This window comes from Acipenser ruthenus, chromosome 26 (assembly GCF_902713425.1).
Source record: "Acipenser ruthenus chromosome 26, fAciRut3.2 maternal haplotype, whole genome shotgun sequence".
Taxonomy (NCBI): domain Eukaryota; kingdom Metazoa; phylum Chordata; class Actinopteri; order Acipenseriformes; family Acipenseridae; genus Acipenser; species Acipenser ruthenus.
The window spans coordinates 7860664-7880869 of record NC_081214.1 but is presented as its reverse complement, the minus strand read 5'-3'; the positions used below and the strand labels follow the sequence as shown (position 1 = coordinate 7880869).

The window sequence follows — 20206 nt, the reverse complement described above, 5'->3', positions numbered from 1 at the left end:
ACACGCACATACTACACTTCATTTCTGACTTTACAATAAAGGCAAACAAACAAAAACAGCACACAAAAAAGAAACAGTGTGTTATCAGCTCCATTGGTACAGAGCATTTTATTTCAGACATACATATTACACACTTTTTCTTAGGAACACAGTAATACCCAATCTAAATTACGCAGTGCTCTATGTGCCTGTGCAATGCCTGCACTGTTCTGCCCAGGCTGCTTGATGGAAATCATCCCCACTGTTCCACTCAAAAGTGTGGGTCTGAAATATCTGTTATGGTCTTCCTGTGCACTTGCTCTTCCCACTTGGAGAGCTGCCTCACAAATCCACGCTGTGGCCTCATGTTAGTTTTGCATTTCAGAACATGCTTCCAAGCGCCCTGAAACAACCAATGGGTATATTTAACTGTTCACTTTACCTAAGATCACGCCACATCATTCTGTTAACAATACAATGCAATCCTGTTCATATAGCAGTCTTCGATAACGATCAAACACAAGCTGCTTCATCTGCGTCCAAGTAAAGATTAGCATTCAGATTCAGAGTACAGTGGGAGCAATGCTTCTATCTTATGCATAAATATATGAACCACTCCTTAAGTTATAATGTACTACAAATGTCTTAAGGATAATGAAATATTCTGACACGAAATACCTAGACTCAGTCTGCAAGTAACCTATGAAATAAAGAGCCCACAAAGGCGATTCTCATAGGTGAAATAAACCCAGCACAAAGTTAAGGGTGTACTCTGTTTATATAACATGTGCAATGTGTGGAAAAGAAACCAGAAATTTAACAACTGCATTTAGAGAATTACTTCAAGAATTAGATAATTAGATCAAGAATTAGAGCATTCGATCAAGAATTAGAGCATTAGATCAAGAATTGGAGCATTAGATCAAGAATTGGAGCATTAGATCAAGCTCTGCATCTGCTGATCATTCAATCATTTCATTTGAAATCGTTTCATTTAACCCTGCAGTGTTAATGCAGCAGAGGCACAGAAAGCATGCAGGTTTGTCACCCAGCTTAACTAAGAGAGCAGTAATTAGAGCTTTCCATTTACCTGCAGGGTGTGTGCATGACGAAGAATAAGGAAAGCCATTATCACAGTGCTGCTGCGACTTATACCCAGACTTGAGAAGACCAGAACTGGAACCTGTGTATTGGAAACATGCAGAAGACAGGTGCAGATCAAAGTGATTAATAAGCTTCTATTATTTCAGGATTCCTTTGTACATCTGCCAAAAAACGAACAGTAAAAATGAAAAACAGTTAAGATCAGTAAAGTGTTTCCAAGTTCAACAGCAATGCAATATACCGGATTTCTGCAATGCAGTGTTTGGGTCGTGTCTTTATTATCTATTAACCATCTCTATTTCCACACAGCATTTACTTACCAAGAAAATTGTAGATTTCTTTAAAATAGGGATAGAGGTCTGAATTGAACAAGTCTGAAACTGGAATGTGTAAAGCTTGACCACCTTTTAATCTGGTTGAGAAAAAAAAGAATATGTTATTATTTTTATTGTTTGATACCTATAGGTTGATTTAATCAGCCTATACCTGGAGAAGCACCATCTGGATTCATAAGAGTATTTCACAGTACCAAGGTATACCTCCGGGTTGAATCAACCTCCTCTTTTTAGGGGTAATCTTAATATTATTATTATTTATTTCTTAGCAGACGCCCTTATCCAGGGCGACTTACAATCGTAAGCAAATAACATGCGTGTGGTGTGTTAATGTTAATAACTAGGGTTGCTGCAATCCAGGACGATTCCACAGTTAAACGCACTTCATAAATCATTTCACCTCAGCACTGTCTCATGGGTCAAAGCATTTTACTGCCTGGAAGCATACCAGTCACTAGGGGAAGCAGCTGATTGGTTACTGAGAGGACAGAACACCTTGAAGGGGTGGGGACAATTTCAGCCTTCGGGTGAAATGATCAAGAAAGTGCAACAATACCTGAAAGCATGGCTTCTACATGAAGGATCAGCTGGTGATCAGGAAGCAATAAAAAGGGTTTAGTTAGGCAACTTTGAAATTGCAAGTTCAGTTAGCAGCAGGAAAAAGCTTGCACAACTCAATTCTCTAAAAATGAACATAGCAAAGTAATTTGGAGATGCCTGGCAGAGGGTGTGTAGAAGTCTATCCAGATGCAGGGCTCTGGCAGGACTGTGTAGAAATGTCTTTTCAGATGCAGGGCTCTGGCAGGACGTGTGTATCTATCCAGATGCTGGGCTCTGGCAGGACTGTGTAGAAGTGTCTATCCAGATGCAGGGCTCCAGACAAACTCTTTGCCTTGGGAGCCAATGGCTAATAGGCTAATAAAAATTGGTCAATCTAGTTATTGGGTGCCACTTCAGGAGCAAGTTGGTTGCTATCATATTCAACTGCTTTAAATACAACTTGCCAAGACACTAAAGGGATACCAAAACAGTAACTTAAGCCCCTTTCACACTGGCACTGCTACCCAGGTCCTGGCTACCCGGGTCACAATCCTGTGTAGTGTGAAACCCGGCTTAACAAGCGAGACAAAATGCTTGACGGCCATCGTGAGCTGACACAATAACAAACAGCCACGCCTGCACGATTGAGACACAGCATGAGCCAGACTGCAGCAGGGATGTAGAAACATTTGCTCTGATCAACATTTTGGCCGACGGTTCAATCCGCAGAAGCATGGATGGAAATATCAGTAACAAGCTGCTTCCGGGGCATTGATGCACTTGCATCTGTCACCCAGGACGACCCTGCTTTATCAAAAGCAGTGTGAAATCGAGTACCTGACCCACATGACAGCGGGTCCTGACCCGGGTAGATCATGCCAATGTGAAAGGGGCTTTAGTTTGTACTTACTTGTTTATTGTCTAATCATTCTGAATGGTTAATCTATGCAGCTGATGAATGCAATGAAAACAGCATGTTATTATTTTAGATATTCTGCAAGCATATTACCAAACCATTCTTTTTCATTAGCAGTGAATGGCATGCTTGGCGGACGAGATATCAGCTAACTAGAGAAGCTGCTTCACAATGAAATCATCGTCAAACTCCTGACCGTCAACACTAACCAAATCTATTTACTATATCTGGGATAGATGCGGCTGCTAAAGATACAACAGACGAAAAAAATTGTTTGTGTTGACTCAAAACTTTATTTAGGTATCTGTGGCAATGTGCCCCGCCCCTGTGTGTATTCTTGTGTTTTATGTTGTATGTTGCGTGTGGTGTGTTAATGTTGGTGTATAGGCATTGGTACATGGGATATAAACAGGTCTGTGTTTCACGTGTGTTTTAAAATGTATAATTGTATTTAGGCACGGGATTGCACATCACTTCACGTGCATTTAAAGTATATAATATGTGAGCACGAGGTTGCACATAATTAATTCACGTGCTGGGATTCAAGTGAATAATTAATTAGTAATTGAATCCAGGCACAACAGTATATATAGATGCACGTTTTACTCCTGCCGAGCTTGCTCTTAATAACTCTCCACCACTAGGAGGAGGAGATCCATACACTGGTTGATTTGAGGTGACAGTAGTTTCATTTCTACTCAGACGAAAGCAAGTGGAGCACTTGCTTTCGTCTGAGTAGAAATGAAACTGAAAGTAGTTTAACAGGATCTGCATCTGCAGTGGGTCCTCACTGCGAGCACTACACCTTGGCTCACATTCTCACTCAACATTAGATTGCAATAAAAACTCTTCACCATGGTGAGTAGGCTTGTTTTTAACACTAACAATTCAGTGTTTATTTTATTTGGAATATAAACTGTAGTTTTGTAATACAGTAATTGTATGAGGTGTCAGGAGGGCTACAGTTTGTACACCCTGCTGTGCTTGGTATCAGTCAACCAGCCTGCGTTTACCAAGACTTTTCCCTTCAGTTTTACAACTTCTTGCCACATTCTTTTTAAAACTAAATGATGGTGCAGTGTCCGCGCCCTTAAAGACAGTAATGATGTGGCTTTTCAGAGTTGTACTGCTGGATAAGAAATATCTTGCAGTATAAAATCAAAAGTATTGTTGTGTGCTGTACTCTTCTGCCCAGCCCTCGGCCTCTAGTACCTATAGAACAGTGCAGTGCAGTGCTGTAGGTATATACACACAGGAAAAGGCATTTAATTATATCTTTTTAGGAGGTTTCTTGATTGGGAAAGTCATGTAAAAAATGTCACTGTGATAATTCGATTACCCGAGCACCGCCTTGGCGATGCACCTCTTCATGTGGGGGTGGGGGTCCTCTGTATTTAAAAATAAAAGCAGGAAAACAGTAGAGGGACTACTAAAAAAAAAAAAAAAAAGTTATACATACAGGTGCACATACACTGAACAAATGAATATGCAACAGCAAGGAAATATGTCATGCTCAGCTCAGTCCAGTTTGGTAGCTTGGTGCCTCGGGTATTACCCTGGGTCCTAGTGCACATCATTTTCAATTAAAATTAAAAATCAACTATTTTTATTTAGTTAGAACATAAGAAGTTTGTGAACGAGTAGAGATGGTTCAGCCCATCAAAGCTTGTCTCTAGTCACTTTTTTAAATGTTCCCAGTGTATATGAATAATAATAAGAATATCACCAGACACGTGACATCTCCCCTTCTTGTACTGCACAGAGTGATCTTTAGCAGAAATATTTCCCATCTTTGATGCAGCTGGTGTCTTTTTCACTGAAGACATTTTAAAGAAATCGTGCCGCTCAATGCAATCACTGGAAGCAAACTAAACCAGCTGCCAGGTTCCCAAATGTGATGGGTAATGTGTCAGTAAAGCAAACTTTGCTGTATTCTTTTTTAAGTTCAAACAAATGTGTATCTACACTATTCTTTCAGAAACTGGGATTTTCATGGGGAACTACAAATTAAATGGTATTGGGTACTCAGTCAGGCACTGTCTAATGCACCTGATCAAAAGCAAAGATACCAGAAGTGTCAAAGCTTCTGAAACTGTTGCCCAATTAACAGGTTTCATGATGGGTATCTGAAAGAAAAACATTCATGTTATTTTTATCTACACTAAAAGTTCACATTTGCTGTTATCAGGGTAACATGCCCCTAGGAATTGTCATATATCAGGGTTAGAAACTAACAATATTGTGCTTGTACCTTTTGAAACTTGCTAGTCCTGATGTAAACTTGCTAGTCCTTATGTGAAGTGCCTAAGTTGGAATCAACAACAAAAGTTGGGGTCCCTAAAAAAAAAGATAAACATTTTTTTTAACAAAGCACCTACATAAACGCTCATACAGATTGATCAATCACCTGTTTGCACCAAGTTACTGAGTGACTAACTGTACTGTGTGCTGAGAAACTGACACTGACAGCATGTCACAAAGACGGCCGGAGTGGGTGGCGTCAGACCAGAAACAGGAACACAAACGACAGAGACTTGGAGTTTGGTGGAGCTGAGCGAATGGTTTCGCTCAGCATTTAATAAAACAGCACAGAAAATAAAAGGGTTTAACAGACAAAAACACGGGACACGGCACTACACGCCAAAATAAAAAGACAAACAAAACGGACTATACAGTAAACGGACAGACGAACACAACACGGTGAGCAGATTACTACTACTACTACTACTACTTCTTCTTCTTCTTATTATTCTTCTTCTTAACATTTACCTCCGCTCCAATCCCGTTCTCCACTCACCGAACACCAACCACGAGTGACTAAACGTGCATCTATATATACTGTTGTGCTGGGATTCAATTACTAATTAATTATTCACTTGAATCCCAGCACGTGAATTTATTACGTGAAACCCGTGTTCACATATTATATTTTAAATGCATGTGCGTGATGTGCAATCCCGTGCCTAAATACAAATATACACTTTTTAAATACACGTGAAACACAGACCCGTTTATATCCCGTGTACCAATGACTATACACCAACATTAACACACGCAACATACACACAAATGCACACAGGGACGGGGCACATTGCCACATATACCCCCCCTTGTGCGCAGCACACATGGCCTCAACGGCCACCTCCCCCCTTAAAAATCCAGCAGTCCAGGACAAAGTCTCGGGCTGGGAAGGGAGGCTTCCAGGGGCCCACAGGTGGCAATGTTGCCAGTAGCCAGGCTGCTACTGGCCATGCTGTCAGCAGACGTGCTGACAGCTCCCAGACTGACTCCTTCAGCAGGGGCAGTCCTGGCAGCGGAAAGGCTGCTTGGGGGATGGTCTCCTGACCTCCCCTCTTCTTCGTAGCCGGCAGCTCCCTCTTCCGGGGCTCCGGCCACAGTCTCTTCTGCAGCACAAGTGCTGCAGTGGGAGCAGGTCTCCGGACCTCCCCCACGATCTCCGGCAGCGAAACTGCTGCAGTGGGAGCAGGTCTCCGGACCTCCCCCACGATCTCCGGCAGCGAAACTGCTGCAGTGGGAGCAGGTCTCCGGACCTCCCCCACGATCTCCGGCAGCGAAACTGCTGCTGGGGTTGGTGGTCTCCAGACCTCCTCCCCCTTCTTCGTGGCCGACAGCTCCCCTTTCTGGGGCTCCGGCCACCGTACTCCCCGTGGTGGAAGTACGGGAAGCAGAGACAGCTCCTGCTGTTCTGCTTCTGGCGGTGGTGGAGGCAGAGGCAGCTCCTGCTCCTCTGCTCCTGGAAGTGGCAGAGGCAGCTCCTGCTCCTCTGCTCCTTCCGGTGGTGGTGGCGGAGGCAGAGGCAGCTCCTGCTCCTCTGCTCCTTGCGGTGGTGGTGGCGGAGGCAGAGGCAGCTCCTGCTCCTCTGCTCCTGGAGGTGGTGGAGGCAGAGGCAGCTCCTCTGCTCCTGGCGGTGGTGGAGGCAGAGGCAGCTCCAGCTCCTCTGCTCCTGGTGGAGGTGGAACCAGCAGGTATTCACCCTCTGCTGGTGGAGGTGGGAGGGGCAAGCAGTCCTCCCACTGTGGTGAAGGTGGAACCAGCAGGTATTCACCCTCTGCTGGTGGAGGTGGGAGGGGCAAGCAGTCCTCCCACTGCGGTGGAGGTGGAACCAGCAGGCATTCACCCTCTGCTGGTGGAGGTGGGACCAGCAGGTATTCACCCTCTGCTGGCAGCTTGGGTCCTAGGGCTGTGGAAGCCCCGTCTTCCCTCTCTTCGGGCTGTGGACGCACCGACTCCTCCCTTTTGGGCTGTGGACGCCCCGACTCCTCCCTGTTGGGCTGTGGACGCACCGACTCCTCCCTGTTGGGCTGTGGACGCACCGACTCCTCCCCGTTGGGCTGTGGACGCACCGACTCCTCCCTTTTGGGCTGTGGACGTTCGGGCTCCTCCCACTCAGGCGTAGGACGTTCGGGCTCCTCCCACTCAGGCGTAGGACGTTCGGGCTCCTCCCACTCAGGCGTAGGACGTTCGGGCTCCTCCCACTCAGGCGTAGGACGTTCGGGCTCCTCCCACTCAGGCGTAGGACATTCGGGCTCCTCCCGCTTGGGCTGTGGACACTCAAGCTCCTCCCGCTTGGGCTGTGGAGGCAAAACCAGCAGGAATTCTTCCTCTGCTGGTGGAGACGGGGACAGCAGGCATTCTTCCTCTGCTGGTGGGACTGCTACCTGGGCTGCTGTTCCACTTATAACTGCCTCCAGGTAGCTGAGGACCAACCCCACACCTTCCTCCCAGGTGCTTACGGTCTGTTCCCTCGCATATGCCTCCCATCGCTCCCTATCCATAAACTCCAGGAACTGGACGACTACTGGGATAGACTGGGCCTCCAGCCCAGCATTTTCCAGCATCCAGTCCCGCACTTTGATCGCGTCTTCTGCCATTTTTCCTTTTTTTTTTTTTTTTTTTTTTTTTAATCCAAGAATGCTGTTCCTGCTCTGGCCTGAGTCCTGGAGGCGCTGTAGATCCCACGCAGGACACCACGAGTGACTAAACGTGCATCTATATATACTGTTGTGCTGGGATTCAATTACTAATTAATTATTCACTTGAATCCCAGCACGTGAATTCATTACGTGAAACCCGTGTTCACATATTATATTTTAAATGCACGTGCGTGATGTGCAATCCCGTGCCTAAATACAAATATACACTTTTTAAATACACGTGAAACACAGACCCGTTTATATCCCGTGTACCAATGACTATACACCAACATTAACACACGCAACATACACACAAATGCACACAGGGACGGGGCACATTGCCACACAGCACCAGACAGGATGACAGAGGAGAAACATTCTCTCAGCTGAGTCACCTTGCTGACCATGAAGCTCCACCTGGAATTGACACCGATGACCGATTATTGTCACCGATAAAATGTTTATAAAATGTTTATTTTATTGTACATTAGATGTGTTGCTAAAAATATTCTGGCTGGCTATGAATTACTATCTACAATAATTAATGTACTCACGTACACACACGGTCTTCACTAAAGTCTCAATTCAAAGACAGTATGTTTCACTGTAGCCCTCGAGATGAAATTAGCAGTGGGAGTACAGTAGAATCTGTCAGAACTGACGGAGGCTGTGTCTACTAGGTTTAGATACTAATGAGAGCATAACAAATACAAAAGAAAAACGAGGGAAAGGCAGATCTCTTCAAGAAAGCTGGGAGACTTTGTATAAATGGATTTTATATTTTTAAACGCTGCAATAACAGTTCTGCTTGTGAAGCATCCACACTATAGATTGACAGAACAGGTGATTTATTTGCACTGTGCGGGACCTTATTTTCTCCCATTGGTGCTTGAGCCCAGGGCACTCACAGAATCACCGCCTATGCACCTATTATCAGTGATTAAAGCGTGGTTTTCAAACAAACTGATTATCGCTCACCAGTACTGTATTGGTATAAGAAAAGTAATTTCAACTTCCAATCACTTAAAATATGCTGACGACAATGTAAACAACACCAAGCTACAGACAGTGAGTCCCAAGCTTTAAATGTGCTACTGTTTATAGATAAGAGCTCAACTTTATTATGAATATATTGTGTTATTATGTTTTAAGAAACATACTACGATAATGTTCATTGTGGTAATTGTTTGTTTATTAGTTTTAAAATGTTTAGTAAAACGTGACCTATTGTTTGACCTTGTTAGTACAACCGGCCCCCTTTGCTAATGACATCTTCAGTCAGGGTCGTAACCTGGTATAAATCAACACATTACTGTAAAATGACTTTATACTTGCTTCAAAAGATGCAGCGTGTTTCAGTAAATTCAAACGTTAAACTTTCCATCCCGCGCAGAGGGCGAACACAAATGTAAAATGTCATTAAGTGGGGTTGGCATTGCAGGGGAGATGAAGGGAGGTTTCAGTCTGGAGTGACTGTATTTGTGAATGCTTATTCACCACTGCTACACCCCGTTAGAAAATTGATTTACCTGCATTTTTTTAAGACTGAACGTGAGAGTTTATGTGTACATGTGTTTTAAGTAGTCGCCCAGAGGACTACTGAGACACAGACATCAACTAGTCCTCATCAGATTTAATTTGCCTCGGGCGAGCGGGCGTTTCTAACCCTGTATATATTCATAAACATGTTGGCGCTCCCAAAGCGAGCACAAAGCATGAGAGCAAACACAGGACTAACTGTTAAAAATGTTTCGGATTCGGCAGATTCAGCGATGTATAAACAGACAGGCTTATTCACACATCCGATAGTATACGGAAATAAGTGATCCTGATTTCTATATTATGAAATAAATTTTACTTCTTTTTTTTCTTTTTTTTTCAAGGTGTCCGAGACACTGAATCACCAACAGCAAGTGATTGAGATTCTTTCCAATCTGTACAACAAAGCAGAATTCAGTGACGTTGAGATCGTTGTGAATGGCAGTCTCAGGGTCAATGCACACAAGCTTCTCTTAATCTCCCAGAGCACTGTCTTCAGCACCATGCTGTCCAGTGAACGCTGGGCGGACTCCAAACAGAAAACTATCAACCTTGTAGAAGATGACCAGTGCCTCCCTCACTTTGAGGACTTCCTGAAGTACTTCTACACTGGGAGCATCACCATCGACACTCGCAATGCCTTCCCAGTACACTGCCTAGCAGATAAGTACCATGTCTCTAACTTGAAGCAGAGCTGTGAGCAGTTCATGCTGAAGAAGGTGGCTGCACCCGGAGAATTTAACCGAGCAATCTCATGGAGGAAATATAGCAAGCTGGCCAACCTCAAAAAGCTTGAGGAAGATTGTGATAAATTCATAGCATGGAACATGAACACGATTATCCAGTCTCCCGACTGGAGCACAATTGACCGGGAGCACCTCCTTGCTCTCCTCCAAAGATCTGATCTGGTTGTTGAGAGTGAACTCTCCCTGTTGGAAGCTGTTGTCAACTGGCTTGGTCATCAGCCCACCCGAATTGAAGAGGTGCTGCAATACATTAGATATCCTTTGATCCCGCCTGAAGAATTCTTTAAGTTTCAGGCTTCAGGCACAATGGATCAGGCGGTTTGCTCATTTATACTTGCAAAAGGTATAATAGCATACCAAGCCAACTCTGTTTCTGTAGAGACCCTCAAACAGAGTCATGACATCACCTCCCCTGCATTTTCTATGAGACTCTATACATCCAAGGACTATGGGAGTCCACTGGAAATCCAAAATTATATGTACATGGAAAAAATACAGCATCAGATGTCATTTACAAGCAAGATGTTCCAAGCACAGTCTACTTGGTCCATTACTTTCTATCCTAAAGGTGAAAGGATTACAGTGGAAACACAAATACCTAATCAACATGCTAATTATAGGCATTTTGGATATCAAGTGCAAACTTTTCAACATACTGAAATGGTATATCAAGAGCAGGTTGTGAAAGATGACAACAATACTGCATTCCAATGCACAGTAGACAACTGCACCCCAAGCCAGTCGAACCACGAACACAGACTCACTGTGCTCCTGATGAAACCCAACAATGATGGATGGTTTGTGTCTGACATTCGATCCATCAATGTCCTTCACTCGGTGGAAGCCAGGATTCATGATCTGATCCCAGAGTCTGAACGAGAGGACTATGTCAGTAACGACACGATGAAGCTCCATCTGATTGGGAGCACTGTTTGGAAATAAGAAGAGGGAGCAGCGAAGCAAAGCAGAAGATATTCAAGGACTGAGCTTTCCAATCAGTGTGGCACCCGGATTCAAATACTGGACAGCTCCCCTTGCAGAATCCACGGAGTAACCTTATCAAATATAGAAGTAAAAGCCTTTGCCAACTTGAATCGTGTGAGAATTTCAGATTGTCATGTATCTAGATCATGCTCTCTGTCTCCTGCAACAGTGCTGGTGCTCTGATTGAAACAAGTGATGTAATGAGCATTGTGATCTTTCAATGGATCTAGTGATCTTGATCCTGAGCTCATTTATCTTGTGAACTCCACATTACAATGTTGTATTTGATTTCTTATTAAGGTAATAAGGCATGGCTTACTGTATTTAGTAAAAAGGACTAAAAACAATTCTGTAATCACGCTTTCTGTACACACACCTTTTTCAAATTCCCCTTGTCAAATTTCCTTTGGATAGTTCTGTAATCTGTAGGAATACTAACAGAGGCTGGTAAAATCCGTTTCTGCTAAGGAGTCCAATCATTTCATATGTTGAGCAAAACTAGAAATCCATTGGCCGGCTGACATACATGATCAAATTTCCATTGGTTAGTCCTGCAGACAGGGCCGTCCTTGCAGATCAGTTGTGTTGTCATTGGCAGAGAGATCAAACTCAGTATGTAACAAAGGACTCGCCCCGTGCTGGATCAACACCTACAAGCATTAGCAAAGCGTCCATTCAAATCTCATTTGAATGCCTCTTTTACACTCCCCTTACTCTTCCCTCCTATGTTTTTAAAGACAGACATTGGCATGGAATGAGGAAGTGTGTTCAGTTAGGATTCCCCAGGCAAGCTCATAGCAAGTTCAAAGCCTAGTAAAGGCAGATATAGAAAAAAATATATAACAACTTAATACTGGAGCAACAAAACCTAGAGCCACAAAGAGTGACGACAAACGGTATTAAATACAGCCATAAGTGGAAACTATTATGACATCTGAAGCCAGTTATATTTCGGTAAGGTGGTAATGACTGTGAAATTACACTCTGCCTGCTCTTACATTTTTAAACATAGACACATCTGTAGAGAAAATAAGGTGTTTAGAAAAGTATGGAGGTTTAATTATGATACTGTCTCTTTAACGCGCTGCTCTCAATTCTAGTTGCCAGCTGTAATTACATGTAGCCAAGACTAGATCAGCCCAAGTCTTTATAGAAGGAAGTGCCAGCACCACATTGGATCAGGTTTCTGTTTTTGTTGGCAATACACCAGCTGTGCACTAGATGGTGCTGTAGTTTACTAATATAAAGACAATTGGGCTGATCAAGTCTACATGTCTTTGGCAGGTAACCAGAACTGAAAAGCAGCTCCTGTATCCCAGGCTTATGTTTCATGTCTCAAAAGTCATGATTGTTCTGAGAGAATTTGCTGCAGATTTACACTCCATCTTCTCCACGTGGATTAGAGGAACGGTCACTCATCCCTCCACAACACCCTCAACATGTTCCACGCCTCACCATATTAATAATGGTTTAGCCGGTGTTTCAATTATTTTGTACAACCACTTTAAATCACAAAGCAGAAGATAAGAAAATAACTGTAAATGACAGGGAGGAAAAACCACCACTTAATAAACATTGTTCATTACGTGAAGCAACAACTTATTTGGTGCTTTAGAAATGAACTTTTTGTGTTACATGTTCCCATGTGTTGCTACAACTGTTTACATAAGGTGTGTGTATTGTTTTAATTTTTTTTTTTTTTAACTTTTTTTAACTTTTAAATTGCATTCCCTGCCTCAAGATGGCTTCACATGTAACTGAGATGGATTTACTTGTGAGCAGGAGAAGGATGGGAAATGTAGTTCTGAGAGGTCCATGTGGGTACATGTGAAGCCATCTTGAGGCAGGGAATGCAATTTAAAAGTTTAAAAAAGTGGTCAAAATGTAAAAGAAAAAATTTAAATTAAAACAATACACACACCTTACATAAACAGTTGTAGCAACACATGGGAAGATGTAGCACAATAAAATAAAAAGGTCCTTATGTACCCTTTAAGATAACCTTGAATCTAAAAAGCTCCATAGGTAATAAGTGCATTTTGTATCACTATGTTTAATCTAGACGGTCTGGACACTTTAGCACCTGTATCTAATATAATCCTGAGCTCACGGTTCCCCTGATCACAGCCTTGACACAATGTGGCAGAGACTCCACAAGGTGCGGAATGGGATTGGAATTGGGTGGCCAGGGCAATGCTAAATCCAATTGGGCAAGGCAGTGTATATTTACATTATATCAAAGATGCATGTATATATAAATATAACGTATGTATGTTTTGATCTGAATGAAAAGGTAGTAACCTCTTTACTATGGTGTACTTGAATGACTAATAAGAATTGTTACCCAACCCTGTCCATTAAACTCCAGTAAGACTTTACTCACACGTCCACAGCTTCCTTGGAGACATTCACATGTGCTTTGATTTTGAGGTCTTTTTGAATTTGCCAATCGCAGGCTTGTCTGCAGGTCCCCAGGTATAACAGACCGGGCAGGATCTCCACTGGGTAAGGGTGCAGATCTTCCAACTCCTACACAATAAGACAAGCTCTGTGAGAATCAAACACTGCAGTTCATATTCAAATGAAAGCTGGGAGCAAAAAAAAAAAGATTCTCCAGGCTTATGTACAAAACTTACATTAATATATATCTAGAGAGGCGCTTATTCAATTCAAAGTTGACAAGGATAAAAGTTATTAAGAGTCCAGGGTCTATCTGTCTGTATGTCAAATGTAAATTTTTACATGTGCATACAGTGGATGTAGGTCATGGGGATCATGTTTCTGAGTTTGTATTTACAACTGTACTTGTTGTATTGCTTAGGTCTGTGAAATGTATCTGGATCCCACATCTTACAAAATTATATAAAACATAAAACTATAAAATAAACGTCTTAGACCACCATTTTAGGGCAGCTCAGTTTATTATTTTTTTAGTCTTTTATTATATTTACTGTTTCTACATGGTACTGAATATTTTCCCTTGATTCACAGTAATTGCATGTTTCTTTCTGCAATGTGGTTCCAGTCTTGGCCGTCACCATTGCACAAAAACATTTTTCAGAGAAAATTAAGAACAAATGTCCCTCCTCAACATAGCCCGGGACCAAACCACACAAAACAGAACTGTGATCACAAAGCGCCAGAACCTGGAACATACTACAATTCCAGTGGGGAAATGACAGTTTTTATATGTAATATTGAAAGGAGTTTTGATTCACAGCACCGGGTAACGTGGACTCCACTCCCAGTGGGTAAAGTGTGAAGGATCTCTTTATGGTCCCTTGAAGAGGAATGTGTGTATGCTAATTGACAGGTGAAGGCAACAGTGCCATTGCCCCTCACCTTTCAGAAGAACTGAATGTAACACAATGAGATTTTTACCTGAGGCATATACAGTATCTTCTGTGTCCTGAAGAATGGATAATGGGCTGAGAAGGCCTCGTAACCACCATTTAGAATACGAATCGGGTGTCTGCTGGCCTCCTGCAGGACTTGCGCACACTGGAAAGCAGGACCTTAACAAACCCACAGAGTTATCTGCTGAATGCAACTGAAAACCAGCTATTCATTATTTACAACTGACTCATTTTCAAACATACCTTTTGTATTGTAATTTCTTTTAAAAGTGTTACATCCAAACACATGCAATGAACAAAGCGAGGGACACATTGCAAATTATGCATTTAAACTACATATATGTAAACGATGAGACATTTGAATTGGCACAAAGATCTGTATTGCTGTTCGGAAATAAATCATTTATATTTGCAGTTCAGAGTACAGTTTAAGCTTGGTGTAGATCTACATATTTGGTACTGTACTGTGCTGTTTTTATTTGTTAAATTCTGTTAACAGATTGTATGAGTGACCTATACTCACCATTCTCCTCTAAAGAGACTGTATTCCCATCATACACAATGCAGTACTTCATACACTCCAGCTCAGCAGAGACAGGTGGCAGGAATTCACCTTTACCGTTCTATGGGGAAGAAAAATCCCAACATTGTTCAAATTCCCAAGTCATCCATAATTCAACACTCAGAAAACGTCAGTGTAACTAAACTATTTGGTCTAGAAGAGTAATCCCTTGACATTTCACTCTCTGTCTTACACATCAAAAATACTTTGAAATACTAAAAATAGTAAACTATAGGGCATTTACTGTTGCCATGGCTGTGAATTTGTGAAATGATGAGGGAGCAAAAATGTGTAGGCCACTTTGAGTCATATCTGCTTTTTAATGTGTATTATTTTCGTGAAATTTGATTAACTTGTATCCTGCCAGGATAAGCCACAGCTGGATTTTATTGTTTCCCTTTAGTGCACTGGGGAATCACACTGGATTGAACATGGTTATCGCAGGAGCACCACTAACATTGATGAAATTCAAGAGGCTTCACCAGGCTGATCAAATCAACCCTGTGGTTACACTTGCACGTCCTGACCTTCGCTGCTGTGCAGGAAACAGCACAACTTGCCTTTACAGATCGCTTCGCTGAAATGATGTGACTCTCATCATAGTCTTCTTTTGGACGTGCATCTGAAAAAGAAAGCAATTCATGTCCTTTGACTGTTTCATTTGAAACCAAAACTACACAAACAACAGCTTTTTATCTTAGCTTTCCTTTTTCTGCTTTGCACTCAAAACTGAATTTTCTTTTTTTAATTCCAATTTTAGTTTTAGTTTTTCAAATTTTTCAATTAAAACAAAATTGTTTTATGTATTTATTAATTCTGTATTAAACTGTTTAATTGTTCATTGGTGTGTGTGTGTGTGTGTGTGCACATAGCACTTTGGGATCCTTGTAATGAAAGGCGCTATAGAGATGTGAATTGAATTGTATTGTATTGTATTGTATTGTTAACCAAAATTTGAACATTTTGCATTTAAATCGACTTTTCTACATATCATTTTAACTGTCATGATTAAATGCATACTGATAGCAGCTATAGAAACCATACTTAAATAACATAATAATTGTGTTTATTTATTAATTAAATATAGACCTATAGGGGAGTATTAAATCATAGAGCAATGACCAGACAAGGCATTTTATTATGACACAGATTACAATCAGTACTAATCTGAATAGGGTTAATTCCCAACTGGTTTAGATTAGCAAAATATTTGTGTTAACGTAACCTGTGGCCCATTGTAACGTGAATGTTACTTCAAAAAAATGCGTATACACTCATATATACATAAATTGGTCATTCTACAGAAAGGGGGCAAATTGGGGTTCTGAAAAATTGAGAAATTGATGTGATATTTTTTTAGTGAAACAAACAAAATGAAATAAGAAAAAAATCTTATCTGCATATGACATACAGATGTGCTCAAATTTGTTGGTACCCTTACAGCTCATTGAAATAATGCTTCATTCCTCCTGAAAAGTGATGACATTAAAAGCTATTTTATCATGTATACTTGCATGCCTTTGGTATGTCATAGAATAAAGCAAAGAAGCTGTGAAAAGAGATGAATTATTGCTTATTCTACAAAGATATTCTAAAATGGCCTGGACACATTTGTTGGTACCCCTTAGAAAATATAATAAATAATTGGATTATAGTGATATTTCAAACTAATTCATTTCTTTAATTAGTATCACACATGTCTCCAATCTTTTAATCAGTCATTCAGCCTATTTAAATGGAGAAAAGTAGTCACTGTGCTGTTTGGTATCATTGTGTGCACCACACTGAACATGGACCAGAGAAAGCAAAGGAGAGAGTTGTCTGAGGAGATCAGAAAGAAAATAATAGACAAGCATGGTAAAGGTAAAGGCTACAAGACCATCTCCAAGCAGCTTGATGTTCCTGTGACAACAGTTGCAAATATTATTAAGAAGTTTAAGGTCCATGGAACTGTAGCCAACCTCCCTGGGCGCGGCCGCAAGAGGAAAATCGACCCCAGATTGAACAGAAGGATAGTGCGAATGGTAGAAAAAGAACCAAGGATAACTGCCAAAGAGATACAAGCTGAACTCCAAGGTGAAGGTACGTCAGTTTCTGATCGCATCATCTGTCGCTTTTTGAGCGAAAGTGGGCTCCATGGAAGAAGACCCAGGAGGACTCCACTTTTGAAAGAAAAACATAAAAAAGCCAGACTGGAATTTGCTAAAATGCATATTGACAAGCCACAATCCTTCTGGGAGAATGTCCTTTGGACAGATGAGTCAAAACTGGAGCTTTTTGGCAAGTCACATCAGCTCTATGTTCACAGACGAAAAAATGAAGCTTTCAAAGAAAGGAACACCATACCTACAGTGAAACATGGAGGAGGCTCGGTTATGTTTTGGGGCTGCTTTGCTGCGCCTGGCACAGGGTGCCTTGAATCTGTGCAGGGCACAATTAAATCTCAAGACTATCAAGGCATTCTGGAGTGAAACGTACTGCCCAGTGTCAGAAAGCTCTGTCTCAGTCGCAGGTCATGGGTCCTCCAACAGGATAATGACCCAAAACACACAGCTAAAAGCACCCAAGAATGGATAAGAACAAAACATTGGACTATTCTGAAGTGGCCTTCTATGAGCCCTGATCTGAATCCTATCGAACATCTATGGAAAGAGCTGAAACTTGCAGTCTGGAGAAGGCACCCATCAAACCTGAGACAGCTGGAGCAGTTTGCTCAGGAAGAGTGGGCCAAACTACCTGTTAACAGGTGCAGAAGTCTCATTAGAGCTACAGAAAACGTTTGATTGCAGTGATTGCCTCTAAAGGTTGTGCAACAAAATATTAGGTTAGCGGTCCCATCATTTTTGTCCATGCCATTTTCATTTGTTTTCTTATTTACAATATTATGTTGAATAAAAAATCAAAAGCAAAGTCTGATTTCTATTAAATATGGAATAAACAATGGTGGATGCCAATTACTTTTGTCAGTTTCAAGTTATTTCAGAGAAAATTGTGCATTCTTCGTTTTTTGTGGAGGGGTACCAACAAATTTGAGCACGTCAGTAACTCAGCCAAGCTAAAATTTTAATGTCTTTTTAAAAATATTTTTGTTAAAAAATGTTTTAGCACTTAAATCTGTCATTACCGTAACACAACTAAAAACTGTTGTATAAAGAGGAATATACATAAAATCGATTAGGAATTATAACATTACACATTAGTGAAAATATTGATTTCATTTTTCAAAAGATAAACTTTGATTTTCATATTTATTGACTAAATTTAAGTTAAACTTAGTTTTGGCACTTGTATCAGGTTTTGTATTGACATTTTTAATTTAAAAATATGTTAGCAATGATTAAAAGTATACTAAACTCTTATTTTTTTTTAAAAAAAATATGAGCCCCTTAACCCATTGCTAATATAACTTTCACTCCTGCCAATGCTGCTGCAGTTTTATTCACTAAAATAACTATTGTTACAGTAATGACATTACAGTTACAGGAATGACAGCTTGTTACAGTAATGACACAAAGATTTAAACAGTGATTTAAAATAAATATTTAAAGAAATAAACCATTTACAATGACACTACACAGATTCCAAAATAGGTTTTATTTATAAAACTTTAAAACACATTGGGGCTGATATAAGGATAGACGCAGTGCAAACAATTGCTGCTGTAAAATCCAAATTGTCTAGCGGCCGCACTTTCAGCCCAGAGGTGAGGGGAGTTAGGAGTGCAGAGAGCAGTAGGCGCTGTATTATTATTTTTTGTTTATTTAGCAGACGCCTTTATCCAAGGCAACTTACAGAGACTAGGGTGTGTGAACTATGCATCGGCTGCAGAGTCACTTACAATTACGTCTCACCCGAAAGACAGAGCACAAGGAGGTTAAGTGTCACACAATGAGTCAGTGGCTGAGGTGGGATTTGAACCGGGGACCTCCTGGTTACAAGCTCTTTTCTTTAACCACTGGACCACACAGCCTCCTCTGTGGGATGGTAGTTTGTATGGAGCGTGAATATGAGATGAGGACTGTGGGCCCTGGATAAGGGTGTCTGCTAAGAAATAAATAATAATAATCATACTGCTAAGCAATGAGGTTCTTATTTCCATCCCTGTATAACATCACCAATATATTAGAATGTTTTAAAATTATTCCATAAAATACATTTGTTTTGATGAGAAAGTATAAGAGCTGGAAGTGGGGACACTGTACTTTTATAAAAAATAATCACCTTTAAATGTTAATATTACATTAAAATAAGTATGCATATTTTCTAAATGTTAATGAAAACAGCTAAAGATAAGTGTATATTGCATCTGACAAAACTTCATCCAATAGGAAACATTGATAATATTCATATTGGGTGTCTATGGCAGTAGTATTGTATCCTGATTGATCTAACTTGTGCTCAGTTTATGGTGCTGGTCTTTTGTGTCCTGGGAAGGCATATTGAATTCCCGGGACACCTTCCTCAAAACCGGGACGATCCAGGGAAAACAGGGACAGCTGGAAACCCTACTCAAAAGGTGTCTCTACAGCAGTGTTTACTTACCAATTAAACACAGGTAATTGGACTCACAGTCTCGACACCGCTGTACACTGGTTTAGGATATTGTAGAGTTCTGTGGATTCACATAAAACCATGCCAGCCATTTTACAGCAGTGCTGAAACAACACCACCATGACTTTATAAACACCATTAGGACATTAAAAAAAACACTGACTGATATGTCCCGGAGGCACTGCCAAGCGAGTACCTACACCAAGGCCCGTTCCAGTGATGCGTGAGATGTGAATGCGGCGCTGTGAAATAAAACCAATGTTTCTACTTTTCTGCAAGTTAATAATTGTACCGTAATGGCATTAATAAAAGTACGTCATAGACGCCAGAGCTAACCCTTAGGGTAGTAAATCAGGAAGCATTTATAGATTATATTCGGAGGTAGCTTATCTACATTTGAATTACACAAATTAATGATTAATTGTTACTTTGGGTTATCCAACATTACAGCTGTTGTGATGCTGTTATATTTTAAAACAAAAACACGTTATTTCTAATTGAAACATTAGGCTTGCGAGTTTAACCTTTCCTCCTACTGACAATGCGTTTATTTTTAATTATTAAAATAAAACGTACAATGTATTGTTTTTAAACCCACTTACATGGCTTCTGTAACTGGAGACCCTGTCTGGTTTCCAAGGAGTGACGTCTTGAGAAATA

At 41.1% G+C, this 20206-nt stretch overlaps 1 protein-coding gene and 1 pseudogene across 1 annotated transcript; one reads left to right on the top strand and one right to left on the bottom strand.

Annotated features, from left to right (window-relative positions):
* Window positions 1–77: 77 nt before the first annotated feature.
* LOC131701673 (serine/threonine/tyrosine-interacting-like protein 1) lies at window positions 78–19647 on the bottom strand (annotated as a pseudogene).
* LOC117429332 (BTB/POZ domain-containing protein 17-like) lies at window positions 3637–11855 on the top strand. Its single transcript, XM_034048705.3, has 2 exons — window positions 3637–3732; window positions 9692–11855. The coding sequence occupies exons 1-2, from the start codon at window positions 3730–3732 to the stop codon at window positions 11033–11035; spliced, it is 1347 nt and encodes a 448-aa protein (XP_033904596.3). The 5' UTR covers window positions 3637–3729; the 3' UTR covers window positions 11036–11855.
* Window positions 19648–20206: the final 559 nt, after the last annotated feature.